Here is a 14,905-nt window from a genome sequence, read left to right as displayed (position 1 = left end):
TGTGCCAATGGAGATTCAAGATTCACAGCCATCAGGGTCAAATGGACAAGCTGCTAATCAGGAGGTCATTGATCTAGAGAATGACACAGGGAAAGAGAAGGAAAGGAAGCAAATGGCACCAAGGTCAAATGTTTGGAATCATTTCAACAAGGTCAAGGATAGCAAGGGTTTTCTCAAGTCTGCAGAATGCAAATATTGCAAACGCCATATGAAGGCTGAATCAAAGGGACACGGTACATCTTCGTTGTCTCGACACTTGCAAAGTTGCTCGCGAAATCCTAACAAGTTTGAAAATGACACAAAACAAGGCACATTGCAAGGGGAAGGTATTACCACATGGAGGTTCGATCAAGAGGCACTTAGAGCGGCTTTTGCTGAGATGGTTGTAGAAGATGAGGAGCCTTTTTCTATGGGTGAGAGGTCAGGCTTTAGGAAATTTATGAGCAAAGCTTGCCCACGTTTCCAAATACCATCTAGAAGAACCTGTACTAGGGATATTGTACGCCTTTACTTTCAAGAAAGAGCCAAGCTGAAGAGTTAATTGAAGAATTTGGTAACCATAAGGCCCAGAATACTGGAAAAGGAAAAGGGAAAGAAAAAGAGGCTTCCACTACGAAAACACAAGCAGCACCAACACCAACAGGAAGCAACTCCAAGTCCATCTCCAAACCCGGGTCATCTACATCTTAAAAGGTAATACTGTCATTGTTTCCAAAAAAAAAGTAATGTTCTAATATCCCTGTCTTATTGCTTTGCATGTAGGGTGCTGCTGCACAGTGGTTCGGACTTTGGAGGCTTGGAGTTGGATCATAATTGCATCTGGATGCAAGTCAAAGTCATGTAGTTTTATGATCTATGATTTGTGTGCTTCAAAACTATGTTTATTGATTGTGATGTGTGAACTGTAAGTTTGATCATGTACTGTTGTTTTTCATAATTATTGTTGACTTGTTGTTCATCATGTCCTCATGTGTGTTGTGTAGACTGTGTTGTGCAGAGTGTGATAATTCGGGTATATCGGGTAAACTCGAACCCGAACCCGAATTTTTGGATTTCGATTTTTTCTAGCTGATTTCGAGTTACAGATTTCAAAACCCGAAATTCTCGACCCGAATTTTTCGGGTTACCCGAATGCCCAGCCATACTCACAAGGTCCAGGCCTCCCTAACGGGCCGTTCTAGAAGCGCACGTCCATCATCTGTCCTCTTGCTTGGGTGACACCACACGTTCGTGGGCTTTCATGGATAGGCTGCGCTGGTTGGTTGGATGGATTTGGCTCCGTTTCTACGAGGATGATGCAATTCATCCACCATAAAAAGGATGTTCTTGTAATTTGCCAACAACTGATAATAGTCAAACATCTTCCGGTAGATTTTAACTTCTTCACCTTCCACTGTTTGAGATTCGTGCAACATTCTCTAGCCATCGGATCCACCACTCCTCTAACCGCCGCCCCCGCCCTAGCTCCCTGTCGTGCCGCCTCCCCCAACCCCTGCTCCCCCGCCCCTCTTCCCGACACCGCTCCCCGGCTGCCGCCACGCCCTGGCCGAGCCATCGCCCTTGGGCCGCCGCTGCGCACTGGCCGAGCCGCCGCACACTACTGCCCCCTGGGCGCCACCGCACCCTGGGCCGCCGCGCGCCGCCACTAGGTTGCCGGAAGCGAAGAAGAAGATACCAGATAGACAGTTCAACATTTTGAAGTTACCATTTCAACATTTTGTCCACCTAGTTTCAACATTTTGAACATCAAATGTTGAAATATTTAAGAAAAATGTTGAACATTTGTATAAGCTAATTGGACCGTAGTGGGGTTTAAAGATGGATGGCTTATATATCTTCCACAATATAGATAGCCACCCCTAGAGTTCAGTAAAAGAGCGTCTCATTAACAATGAAATGAGCATTTCTGACAACCACTTCCAGGATAGAACCTGAAAGCTTGCCCACAAGAAATCACCCACCTTAGAAGCAGACTTCTTCAGATAGGGCCTCATCCAACCAGAATGTCGAGAAGTCACCCTCTTGCTCAAACGAAAACTGAGCACGTTTAGAAGCTTTGTTCTCTACATCAAGCTTCCTGTGCTGATCTTCGATCCATTTTGTTGCACACCATGGGCACCTACCAAACTTCATGAGCTCAAGGATCTTTGCCCTCTTGATGAAGAATTTGGCGAATTCGATATGTGAATTAAGTCCTTCGTATGGTTGCAGCTCAATGGTCTTGAGACTGCGGTCAAGACATTCAATGGGATTAAGCGGATCATAGAGCCCGGGACCTTCCCAACTCCATCCGTTTGAAAACTAGAAATAACACCAATATATTAGATAGGAAGTCAACAACGCAATGTAACAATAGAACAATAAACATGGCTTAGCGTGGTGATCGGTACCTCGATGTGAAGCTTCTCTAAGAAAGGAAAACATCTTAAGTAGTCTATGGCAAGCTTCAAATTTGGTTCAGGCATAGCTAGTGCCAATATCCTCACACCGAACAAATTATCCGCCAACTTGACAGGAACCATGGCCTGCATCAAACGCATTTCACATAAAGAGATAAAAAAAGAGAAGAGCAAGCACGTCAAGTGGGGGTGGGGAGATCAGATTTAGAAGAGGGAAACTTCCAATTTGGAACATTCAATTTCATGGGCCACATTCCGTATCACTTATGGTTGCATTTTGCTTTCTTTGCTACTATTTTTTAATACACCGAAAACACAGAAACTTTGCAGGGCAGGAATCAGAACATGCATCGATCATACCTTAAAGATTGATTCGCCGACCTGAATAGTTGGAAAGCCAGTTCCAAGGTAGCCCAACATGTTGAGCTTGGTTGCGCCTGTGATTCTCACCGATGGGCCATAGGTCACATGACTGAGCAGCAATCGTTCCAGACATGGAGCACCCTCAACCACGAGATCATCCAGCTCGATCCGTTCCTCCCTCCTTCTAATCCACCTGACCGACACGGCCAGGGACCTAAGCCTAGGCAGGCAGAGGCGCAGCCGGCGGTGACCGAAATTGGAGCCGAGCACCATAACCTCGATCCTCGGGCTACCAGAAATCATCCCTTGGAGGAAGTCTTCGCTGACGCCGACTTCGCGGAGAGAAAGGTGGGTAAGGCAGGGGAAGGCAGGCGGGCCCCAGCCGGCGGCCGGCAAGGTACAGCATCTGATGTCGAGCACGCGGAGCGACGAGGCGAAGCGGAGGGCGGAGGCGGGCAGCTCGTGGTAGCTGGAGACGAGGGGGAAATGGAGGACAAGCTCCTGGAGCGCACGGTGCTGCGGCCGTCGGAACCAGGCGTCGTAGATGGAGGCGTTGGAGTCGAGGGGGAGAGATCTGAAGGCGAGCCGGTGGGTGGGGCCCCCGTGAGCATCGAGGATCTGGGAGACGACCTGGACGCGGAGGTCGTCGTCGCAATAGATATTGAGGTCGTCGTCGAGGTTGAGCGGCGCGGAGCGCCAGACAGGGCGCCAGTGGCGGGAGAGGACGGCGGTGCGGGCGCCATCCTCAGTGCGTAGGAGGGAGACGATGGTGCCGAGGATGCAGTCCGGGAGGCGGCTGATCAGGTCCGGCGCGCTGGCCTCGCCGTCGCCGCCGTGGTTAGCTTCGCGTTTCCTGGGTACGGCACCGTCCATCAGACTCCGGTGGAGATTTGGTGTCGGGTAGGTTTGGGGTTCGAGGGGAGGAAAGCAAACCGCACACGGTGTCGAAGCTCGAAGGGGGAGTAGAGTCGGAGTAGATAAAGAAGGTACTATAACTGGACCAGGTCCCGGCCGGAAAAAAGAAAAGAAAAATGGTAATTCTACGATTAGGACGTTTGATAGAAAAAAATTAGATGATCCGACCTGTAAAAGTTAATACCGATATTGCAATTATTATTTTTTTATGCTACACAGTGGATGTTAGATTTCTAATATTGCAATGATAGAAAAAATCGGATGATCCAACCCGTATTGTAAGAATCGAGTATCGATATTACAACTATTATATTTTTATATTTCACAGTGGATGTTAGATTTCTAATATTACAATTATTATTTATCAATATTACGACGGATAAAATTGTGATTGGATGTCCGGACGCCTAAGTAATGCCTAAAGAAGAAGAGCCAAGTTCATTTTCTGCTATGAAGTTTTATTTTTTTAAAAAAAGATTATATTCTGAAATGGTTGCCTATAGGTTCGGCCCAAAAACCTATTGGGCTACAAACCATATTCGCAAGCGCTGAATGAAAAAGGAAGGCTGGGCTGAGTTTTTTTTTGGGCAGATGGGCTGAGGTTGACATGGCTGGCTCCGTCCATCTTGACGAGGCAATTAGGCCGGATGAAGCGGTCCACCTGCGGCCAGCTAGCTACGTCACCTGTCGCCACCACCACCGGGGGACGCTCTCTCGGGCGCTCCTGTGACGCATCGCCGCCGATCACTCTCTCCCCCCGCCGCTCCTCTGGTGGAGGTGGAGATCCGCGCAGGCGAGGGCCTGCTCCGCTTGCGTTGGTCAGTAATTCTCGCTTTGATGGATTCCCCGTGAGCGGAATGGATGGTTTCGTCTCATCCTCAATCAAACCCCAAAACCTTCCTTCCTTCCGATTAGGATGGCGTGCGTGCAGTTTAGTTTTCCAGAAATTTCGGGGTTTCAACTGAACCCCCGTGACCCAGCTGAAATCCCCCCTTGCGGTTCGGCAGCGCGTAGGATAATGTAGGCAAAGTTGCCAGCGCAGTGTATTTTCACAAAACAAAACAAGAAGGATGGCCCAAGCAAGCACCTTGGATGATTTTTCTCCTGTAGTTCCGTTTCCACTGGGTGGTATGTGACTGTGGTCTGTGCGTGCTGTGCTCTGATTGGGAAAATGGTTTTGCTGAATGATGTTTAGCCCCGGGATTTCTAGGTTTTCTCACTGTTGTGCTGCATGATATCATCTGCCTTGTTTTTCTAATGCAGTGTTAAGTGCTAAATCAGTTAAGTTCTCTGAAGTCATATTTGATTAATTCCTGAATAGACAAAAATACTGCAACACCTGTCCAAGTTCCAGCGTCCACTGCCCATTTCTTTTCATAGTTCAGCATACTCTTTCCTGTTTTAGCTTGATTGATTCAGACAGAACCTGGGACATTGCTTAATATGGTACGCTGATACTTGTGTGCTTGGCAGGACCAGTCATGTAGGCACTAAAGTTCACTATGCGTTCATTTGTACTCACTACTCAGAGTAGTCATATATAAGTGCCAGAATCATATCTTTTTTTTACAAGGATGATGGAATATGTCAGATAGGATTTTTTGAGAATCATCTTCTCTTTTAGAATTTGCTGAGTTTGTTACACTAACAAAAGCTTAAGCTATGAGGAAGCAGTTTTCATGCATATTTCCAAGATGTTAAGATTTGTTTGAAAATGGCATCCATGGGGACAGTGAAGAATTTTCCATCTTCTTTGAAATCATCCTATTTCACCTTTTTTTTGCATCAATATTTATCTTGGTTTATTTTAGTATGTTGCGGAATGATGTTAATGGCATAGCAATGGAATTATCATGCATCAAACGCACAAGCTTATTGGTGATGGTTGCACTTGCCAATTGCCACTTTCCTGTTATAAACAATTAGTTCTGAAGTTGCTTTGCATGCTCTAAGCCTTGTTTGATCAAATTACAGAGGCCATTGTTGAGTTTAGTACCACTTTGACTCATATGTACTCCAGTGACTGATAAGCGATGTGTTTTGGCCTTTTGCTTTGAACCTAAATCACAATTTGAAAATAATATGAGTAGATTCATCTGTTTCTGTCGGGTGTGTTGGTGTGGGTTTGTGCTTGTTCTTTTTGGTCTTTAACTGGACTGTTTGTATGTTTCTTTCTTCCTTAATGAAATGACGCACAGCTCTCCTGGGTTGTTCGAGAAAAAAGTAGATTCATCTTGACCATTAGATTCATAATGGTATAGTTTCTTATGTTGTGTTAATAGCGAAAGTTGTGTATTAAGGGCTTTTTGAAGTCCAAAAACTCTACTTAGTAGTGAGCGGATGTGATAGGCTGTATTCTCCATGAATGATAATGTAGACTCTGAGACTGAATGGTGCAAAAGTTTTTTACAATAATTTTTGGCCCCTATTATTTAGTATATGCTATTTGCGTTACAAATCTGATTTGCTGCTTTAGCCAAGGATGGCAGGATCTTGTACATATTATAAGAATAGTTTATTTCTGTTTCCTGTTTCCTGTTTCCTGCAAGTATTAACCAAATGTGTTTAGCACTGGTTATATTCCTTTCAGCTACTTGTGGACAAATCAGGTCAGAAGGAGCACACTCGTGTACTTGACTGAGGAGATTAGGTCTACGCATGGGGGCTCCAAAGCAGAGGTGGACTTCTGAGGAAGAGGCTGCTCTTAGAACTGGAGTCGCAAAGCATGGAGTTGGAAATTGGCGCACAATATTGAATGATCCAGAGCTTAGTTCCATATTGCGCTACCGCTCGAATGTTGACCTAAAGGTTAAAACTGTTGATTTGATTCCACTTAAGCTTTCTTTGTTGAAGGAACTGCCAATTTTTTGTATTCCAGTCAAATTTCCAGAATTGATATTCACTCTAAATTATTATCCATTCTTTATACTAATTACTATTACTACTTAGGACAAGTGGCGTAACATGAATGTAACTGTCACCGCATCGGGTTCTCGTGACAAGGCGAGGACTGCCGTGAAGAGAACCCGAGCTGCTCCTAAGAACAATGATCACTCGGCAGCAATCATCACAGTTGCTTCTGATGCTGATGACGAGATTGTTGACGCAAAGCCTATAGCATCAGTGTCTGCTGAAGCATGGAATGCTTCTACTTCAAAGAAATCTCACTCAAGGTATTTCTGTAGAAGTGTAATTCATAATTCTGGCATTTAGCTCTTTTTTTCTCTCTTTGTGTTATCAATAGAAAACTAGGTAGTTTGAATGCTCCACTTTAGCTTAATGGCTTTCATGCAGGCTAGACAATATTATAATGGAGGCTATAAAGAACTTGAATGAGCCTACAGGGTCACACAGAACTACTATTGCTAATTACATTGAGGTGTGCATCCTTCTTTTGTTTTTGTATCTTCTTAGGACTAGAGTTATATTATGTTTTTATGTTCATTATACAAAGACCATCACCTTTTATTTTGAGTGTAATGTCAAACGGTATGTCCACTTTCTGTTTGTGTTTGGTCAGCCAAAGATTTTACATACCAAACAGATTGTCATATGTAGGTTCAATGTTTATAGTGTATAAAAAACAAATTAGGTGGCACCACACAACTTCTTAGTCGATGATGGATGGTGCCACCTATATCTGTTTCAAGGATCATTACTGCCGAATACCTAAATATATAGCAAATATGGTTTCATACCGGAAACAAAATTCCACTACATCTAACCTGATTGTATCAAAGTGAGCTATTGCAGATATCAAATTAGTAGAATCCAATAATTAGAACATGGCTGGTACACAAGTGCAAGAATGGCAACTGACCTCTTGTTCTTCCTCTCTTCCAGCTTGCTCAAAAGCTATTGCATTGTCTTCTTGCAGAATTGTGATGTCATTTTCAAGGTTATTAAAACGATAAAACGACGAAACGAATAGCGGGTAGATTTTAACGAAACGATGGACGTTTTATCGTTTAAACTGACGTTTAAACGTTTAAACGTCGATTTCACAAGAACGTTTTCTCGTGAAAACGTCGTTTTCACGACGTTTAAACGTCGTTTTAATAACCAGGGTCATTTTGAAATTATCTTCATGTTTTCACTTGCCTTGCTTCAACAAATTTTCATGAACTGAGCCATGCCTGTCTTATTTGTTGCATGCACATTCAGTTTCTTACCCTGGTTTTATGTAGGAGCAATATTGGCCACCTAGTGATTTTGATCACTTATTATCCGCAAAACTGAAAGACTTGGCCTCCAGTGGGAAATTGATAAAGGTAATTGCCATTTTAGCTCCCTACAGCATTCTTATGCTTTGCCTGTGCAAGAAATATAAGCCATTCAAAAGTGAAACTACTAGGTGGTATCACGTGGGTAAATTCAATTAATGGCATCATCTATTGAAATAGATAAGTACTAATATAACCTTTGCATGAAACCCTCAAAAGGCTAGTTCGCATCCAACTGGAACAATTCACATGCCATATTTGTGAAAACAGGATCTATGAATGTTTTCCAAATATGTGTTTTATTGGGCATACACATAATAGGTCCATAAAATTGTTCAGTCAGTATTGGCAATAACTGATTCTTGTTCAATTATAAACCATATTGATTTCTTGTTCATTTTCATGTCGGATCCTTGTTGAACTGCTTTTTTTTTACTACAAAATTTGCTACTTTCTGCACTGTTTGTTTGTGGGCACTATGATGTCCATGACCTACCTTTTCATGCTGAAGTTCTTATTTTAATTCAATTAGAAGTTCCGTGTACTCAAATTTAAGAACCTTAAGTATTTTAGCATGTGACCCATTGGAAGCTCGCAGGTGAATCGGAAGTACAGGATAGCACCTAGTTCACCACGCTTAGAGGGCCGAAGCCCCAAGATGCTGCTGCTGGAAGATGTGCAAAAGGAGCCCCTGAAAGTAATGAATGATGCTAGTAAAAGCCTTACAAGATCTCAAGTTGATGCTGAATTGGCTCGCATGGCAACTATGACCCCGGAGGCAGCTGCGGCGGCTGCTGCTCGTGCAGTTGCAGAGGCAGAGGCTATCATGGCAGAAGCTGAAGCAGCTGTGAGAGAGGCAGAGGTTGCGGAAGCAGAGGCCCAAGCTGCCCAGGCCTTTGCTGAAGCAGCACTTTTGACATTGAAGAACAGAAATGCTGCAAAATTGGTATGTCTCTTGTTCATGGATGCTTTAGTTATATGTGCTTTGTCCTTTCACATGTGGTACCAGGTTGCATAGTCCCTTTTGCAACTTATTGGTGACTTTTGCTTTCTTAGAAAATCCCATGATGAGCAAGTTTTCATATTAATTGGGTTATTCAATCAACCTGTTTGGGACAACTTCGAAATAGCCTGTGGTTTGCTGCAGTAAAAATTCTGATTCCTTGATGTTCATGTGCAGATGGCCCAAGGTTGATGCTACTCGGAGCTTTTCCTGTCCAGCGTTGCCGCAGGTGCAGGTCACCTATGTAGATAGTTCATGTTTACTGTTGTTTAGGCAAGCATAGCCGTCCCCCTAGTTGCATCAAATTGTGTCGTTGGATCCACTCGTCCGTGTGAGCTCCAACGCCGCAACGAAGGTACCTCCGCTCGGTATTCTGCTTCGGACACCATTTCAGAACTCGGTGCCATGGTAAACTCTTCGTCAGTGCCGTCCAATTGTCGCATGTTTTTGCTGGCGGTGCGTACGGCACAACACTGCGTTGTGTTCGTTACCCTAGTTGGACAACTTTACCCTTCCATATTGAATCTGTTGTCATCCTGTCCTGCAAAGGGGAGCTTTCCTAATTCTAGGCCTGCTAGGCAGCATCCCCGACGACTGTACGCAGAGTGGACAGTGGTAACACGTGATTACGCTCAGATCCTGATAACTAAGGCCAGCTACGGGCTACACGCTTCTGCAACTTTTTCGAAATGCCATCTCATGTCTCAAATCCCACTCGATTGCAAACGGGCTAAAATCACAACCTAACTGAGCATCGGCTCATTACGATCCAACCTGATTCCACATCAACACTGCGACAAGGGGACTGACCGACCTCTTTCACTTTTTTTTTCTTTCCTTCAGGGCTTTCAGTGCTTCTCGACGGACGGACGGTAAATAAGAATTTTTTTTAAAAAAAAGGACAGGACACCATGTATGGCCTACGTAAGACTTTTCGTCCCGGTTTTCACGTGAATTTGACTGATGACTAGCTGAGGATACGATGAAAGGAGAAAAGACAAAACCATACCTATTGCAGCTAAGCGTGATGCAGAACCTCCCTAAAAAATATTTCAAAGATAGAACATAGAAGCAAGATTATCGCGACTAACTGAACCATGCATATTGGCGACCTTGACAGTAACCAGTAACCAGTAAGGTGACAGGCAGAACGGTGAGAAACTCTCCTCACCAAAAAGTAGAAGCAGCTCACCTGCAAGGAAGTCCCAGCCCAGCCAATGCAAAGGCCAACGGTAGCTGCCAATAATATGGCCACTGCCATGGCCCAACACAGGCCGAGGCAAGCAGTATCGCAGCTGCTCCTGCAAATCCACCTCGCGATCACAGCCTGCTCGCTGCTCCCTTCCGCCGGGGCTTACACCAGCAACCGCACCGCCGGCGCGCCGCCAGTTCCATGCTTGCCTGATCAGGCGGCGGCGCTGCTCCGGTTGAAACGATCCTTCGCCGCCACCGATTACTCTGCCGTTGCCTTCCGGTCGTGGAGGGCCGGCACGGACTGCTGCCGCTGGACGGGCGTGCGCTGCGGCCACCATGATGGCCGCGTGACTTCCCTCGACCTGGGTGACCTTGGTTTGAAGAGCGGAGGCCTCGAGCCTGCGCTTTTCGATCTGACCTCCCTCAGGTACCTGAACCTCGGTTCCAACGACTTCAATGGATCTCAGCTCCCATCCACCGGGTTTGAGCGGCTCACCGAGCTCACCCATCTGAACCTTTCGAGTTCAAGCTTTTCTGGCCAGGTGCCAAATGGCATTGGACACCTGACAAATCTCATATCCCTTGACCTCTCTTCCAGCTTTAAGATTTTTGAGACACTTCGTTATAATCACATGATCTCAATTTCATATAGAAGACTTGAAGAAGAAAATTTGGAAAGGTTAATTGCAAAGCTTACCAGTTTACGGGAACTGAATCTTGGCTCCGGTGAGTCGCACTGGTGCAGTATCATAGCCAAGTCCTGTCCTAAACTCCGTGTTCTTAGGTTACCAAATTGTCAGATCTCTGGACCCATTTGTGGTTCCCTGTATACCTTGCTCTCACTGGTAGTTATCGATCTACGGTTAAATAATTTGTCTGGTCCAATCCCAGACTTCCTGACCAATTTCTCAAATTTAAGTGTTCTTCAACTGAGCCACAATAAGCTTCAAGGATGGATCTCGCCAGCAATCTTTCAACACAAGAAACTAGTGACAATTGATCTTTACAATAATCTTGAAATTTCTGGTTACTTGCCAAATTTCATAACTCGTACTAGTTTGGAGAATCTGGATGTTGGCAAAACTAGTTTCTCAGGCACAATACCAGCTTCAATTAGCAATCTCACAGCTTTGAGGAGGCTAGGCCTTAGTGCAACAGGTTTTTCCGGTGAGCTTCCTTCATCCATCGGTATGCTCAAATCCTTGAGTGAATTAGAGATTTCTGGGATGGTAATAGAAGGGCTCATGCCATCATGGATTGCAAACCTAACAGCTCTAACGGTTGTCCAATTCTCTGATTGTGGCTTATCTGGACCAATACCATCCTTTATTCGCAATTTGACCAAATTGCAGAAATTAGCATTGTGTAACTGTAGCTTTTATGGGGAAATACCTTCATATATCTCAACGTTGGTGCAACTGCAAACAATATTGCTATATTCAAACAATTTCATCGGCAAGATAGAGTTTACCCTTTTTAGGAAACTGACAAACCTTATTATGTTGGATCTCTCTAATAATGATCTAGTTGTGGTCGAGGGAGCAGATAAAAACTCTTCATTAGCATCATTGCCCCAATTTGGTTACTTATCTCTATCAGGTTGTAACATAAGTAAGTATCCTGGTTTCTTGAGGCACCAAGGTCAAATCATATGGCTCGACCTTTCAGATAACCAGATTGATGGGGCTGTGCCACAATGGGCTTTGGAGACTTCAAATTTTCCTTCTATTCTGATCCTTGCAAACAATAGACTTACTAGTTTCGGTGGTCCTTTCCTCCCTGGGCAATCATGGTTGCTTGATCTCAGCAACAATAAGCTTGAAGGGCCCATACCTATACCCCGAGGTCCAGCAATGGTGCTTGATTACTCAAACAATAGGTTCTCGTCGATACCTTCTAATTTTAGCTCTCATATTCGTGAAGTTACCATCTTCAAGGCCTCTAGAAACAAGTTGTATGGAAAAATCCCATCATCATTTTGTCATAGAATCAATATAAAAATGTTGGATCTCTCTTACAACAACTTCAGTGGTCCAATTCCATCTTGTTTAATGGAGAATGTCAATGGGATACAATCGTTAAAACTTAAAAGAAAATCAGCTTCTGGGGCAACTTCCGAACAATATCAAGGAAGGATGCTCATTTGAGGCGTTAGATTTGAGTGGCAACCGGATTGGAGGGCAGCTACCTAGATCTCTTGTTGCTTGCAAAAACTTGGAGGTCCTCGATATCGGAAAAAATCAAATAAGTGACTCTTTTCCGTGTTGGATGAATAAACTCTCTAGACTTCACGTTCTTGTCTTGAACTCAAACAGGTTTTATGGAAACGTGGCGCCTCCTGGCGCTGATGAGGAAGGTGCCTGTGAGTTTTCAAGTCTACGAATTCTTGATCTAGCCTCCAATAACTTTTCAGGTACACTAACAAAGGCATGGTTTACAAAACTGAAGTCCATGATTGGTAAAATTGGAAACGAGACGCCGGTGGTGGAATTTGTGGGTCCAGCAAATGACATATATAAGACTACCACCTTGATCACATACAAAGGATTTGAATTCACAATTTCTAATACATTATGGACCCTTGTGTACATTGACATCTCAAGCAACGCGCTCCGTGGTAGCATCCCTGAATCCATCGGGGCGCTTGCAGTGTTAAATGGGCTCAACATGTCACGCAACTCACTCACGGGTCCAATTCCGTCTCGGCTTGGCCATTTGGGCCAGATGGAAACTCTGGACCTATCCTTCAATGAGCTCTCAGGAGCAATTCCCCAGGAGCTAGCATCTCTGGACTTCCTTTCCATGTTGAACCTCTCCTGCAACAAGTTGGGAAGGCAGAGTACCGGAGTCACCTCATTTCATGACATTTTCCAATGGCTCGTTTCTGGGAAACGATGGCCTGTGCGGGCCTCCGTTGTCAAAAGAGTGCATGGACACAACACCACCACCTGCGGTGCCACGTCGCTCCGTGGAGAGATCGGTAGATATTGTGCTATTCCTCTTTGTTGGACTAGGATTTGGTGTTGGATTTGCAATAGCAGTTGTAGTGTCATGGGGAATAATCCCCACTAGAAAGCGATCCTGATCGAGAAGGAGCGAGCGATGGTCTCCTTAATTGTGTATCGAGCGAGATTAATTGAAATTTACTGTGCATGATACACTTGCAATACCTGCCGTGCACATTTATATGAGACACTTGCACATTTATCACACTTGTGTTGCCTGCCGTGCTGCTTGGTTGGGCCACATGCCCAGCTCCTGCTCGCGCAGCCCACCAGGCTGCGTGCTGTGCGTGCAAGGCCCGGCCTGGCCAGCTCCGGCTGCTGGTGCAGGCTTGCGGCCCCCACGGTGGCCTGTTGTGGGCCGAGTGCCTCGCTGTGGGCCGCCACCACACTGCCGCGGCTATATGTCGCTCGTGCTGCAAAATTCAAACCCATCGTCGCCTGAAGCGGAGCCAATTGTCAAAGTTGCCAACGCGCAGGCGCGGCTGCGCTGACCAGGTTTCTAGGGCTTGGCGACTTCGGCGGTGATTTGTGCCGACGGAAGGTTTTTCACCGACACCAGTCCTCCTCGCATCCGGTTGAGCCGTCCTCCGCTCGAGCTGATCAAGGGACTGAACTGACTTAGTTTTCCGGCCTTGGCGGGGTATCAGCTTGATCTACGAGAGTAGGAACAGGGGTGGGATCATGGCGGCAGATAAGAAGAAGTAGAAGAAGATCAAAGAAGGCACTGGTCCTACTTCATCGGCGGGCTCCAGTCAGAGTACCGCCAGGACCAATGAGTTGCTTGAGCTGGAACTGCCGCGGCTTGGGCAATGCCGTGACAGTTGGTGAGCTTCGCAATCTTGCGAAGAAGTATGCCCTGACCGTGCTATGTGTTTTGGAAACTCAGATTCACAAGTCACAGGTGGAGTTGTTAAAGGGTACTCTAGGGTATGATAATTCATTTGCTGTCAGTAGTTTAGATCGCAGTGGTGGCTGAAGCGTCCCCTCATAATAGGTGACTTAAATGTGATACAAATATCAGTTTCAGGAGTCTGATAACACATTTATTACATCAGATGGTACATCACCGTACAACTCTACGCAGTAATGGGCAAAGAAGCGCCACTATCACGAGGACAAGAACTAAAACCCAAATAAGAACATGAACCACGTTGAGGTCATCAGAGTCTTGCGCCATACGAAACTTCCTGCGGGTGACCCTAACCACAGGCAAGGCTGGGTGCAGAACGAAACCCCTACTCAACGTCCTCGGGAATGAACTCTGGATCTTCCTCTGTAAAAATTAAGCAGGGGCGAGTACAAACGTACTCAGCAAGTCCAACCCCACCCACGGAGGGGGATAACACGGAATCCATGCATGGGATTAATCAAGGATAATGCTGTCGGTTAATTTGCGGAAAGCTAATTTTATGCAAGGGTTTATTTTGAAAAAGAGTTTTCATGAAACAATTCTTATCGTAACCGAGTAACAAAATGGGGCTGATCCTCACAGGATCAAAGTTTTAAAAGCTGCTACCGGACTCCTCATCCGCCGTAGCACACGGCACTACTGCGGACACTTTTCCAAAACAACTCACGCCATCCCAACCATCCCCAGAAAAATGCTAGTTATGTGACCAAACCATAACCCGCTCAATACCGTGAGCACGACTATTCGAATAGGTTTTACACTCTGCAGAGGTTGTACACTTTACCCACAAGTGGGGTACCGCAGCACGAACACTTTAGTGTCGGTGCAGATCCCAACAAAGTCATTACCCACCTTAGCTAAGCCTGGCTAGCCAACACGGACTCCACCAAAGG

At 45.3% G+C, this 14,905-nt stretch overlaps 2 protein-coding genes and 1 pseudogene across 4 annotated transcripts; 2 read left to right on the top strand and 1 right to left on the bottom strand.

Moving 5' to 3' along the window:
* Positions 1-1,681: 1,681 nt before the first annotated feature.
* On the bottom strand, positions 1,682-3,724 carry LOC120705909 (F-box/FBD/LRR-repeat protein At1g13570-like). The gene is made up of 3 exons (XM_039990463.1): positions 2,760-3,724; positions 2,391-2,525; positions 1,682-2,301 (listed from the first exon to the last, which is right to left on the bottom strand). Exons 1-3 carry the CDS (start codon positions 3,633-3,635, stop codon positions 1,963-1,965), a joined length of 1,350 nt encoding a protein of 449 aa, XP_039846397.1. The 5' UTR covers positions 3,636-3,724; the 3' UTR covers positions 1,682-1,962.
* Positions 3,725-4,335: 611 nt separating this feature from the next.
* LOC120705907 (single myb histone 5-like) lies at positions 4,336-9,466 on the top strand. 3 transcript variants are annotated; one of them, XM_039990462.1, is made up of 7 exons: positions 4,336-4,495; positions 6,287-6,485; positions 6,627-6,850; positions 6,972-7,056; positions 7,865-7,948; positions 8,499-8,846; positions 9,081-9,466. In XM_039990462.1, the coding sequence occupies exons 2-7, from the start codon at positions 6,336-6,338 to the stop codon at positions 9,093-9,095; spliced, it is 906 nt and encodes a 301-aa protein (XP_039846396.1). In that variant the 5' UTR covers positions 4,336-4,495; positions 6,287-6,335; the 3' UTR covers positions 9,096-9,466. The 3 variants fall into 3 exon arrangements, with proteins under 3 accessions (XP_039846396.1, XP_039846395.1, XP_039846394.1); XM_039990461.1 differs by having other exon boundaries at positions 6,247-6,485; XM_039990460.1 differs by having other exon boundaries at positions 4,343-4,495; positions 6,268-6,485.
* A 595-nt stretch (positions 9,467-10,061) lies between these two features.
* LOC120709440 lies at positions 10,062-13,212 on the top strand (annotated as a pseudogene).
* The last annotated feature ends 1,693 nt before the right edge of the window (positions 13,213-14,905 follow it).

This window comes from Panicum virgatum, chromosome 5K (assembly GCF_016808335.1).
Source record: "Panicum virgatum strain AP13 chromosome 5K, P.virgatum_v5, whole genome shotgun sequence".
Classification (NCBI taxonomy): domain Eukaryota; kingdom Viridiplantae; phylum Streptophyta; class Magnoliopsida; order Poales; family Poaceae; genus Panicum; species Panicum virgatum.
The sequence above is the reverse complement of the archived record's forward strand: the minus strand, read 5'-3'. Positions and strand labels throughout refer to the sequence as shown.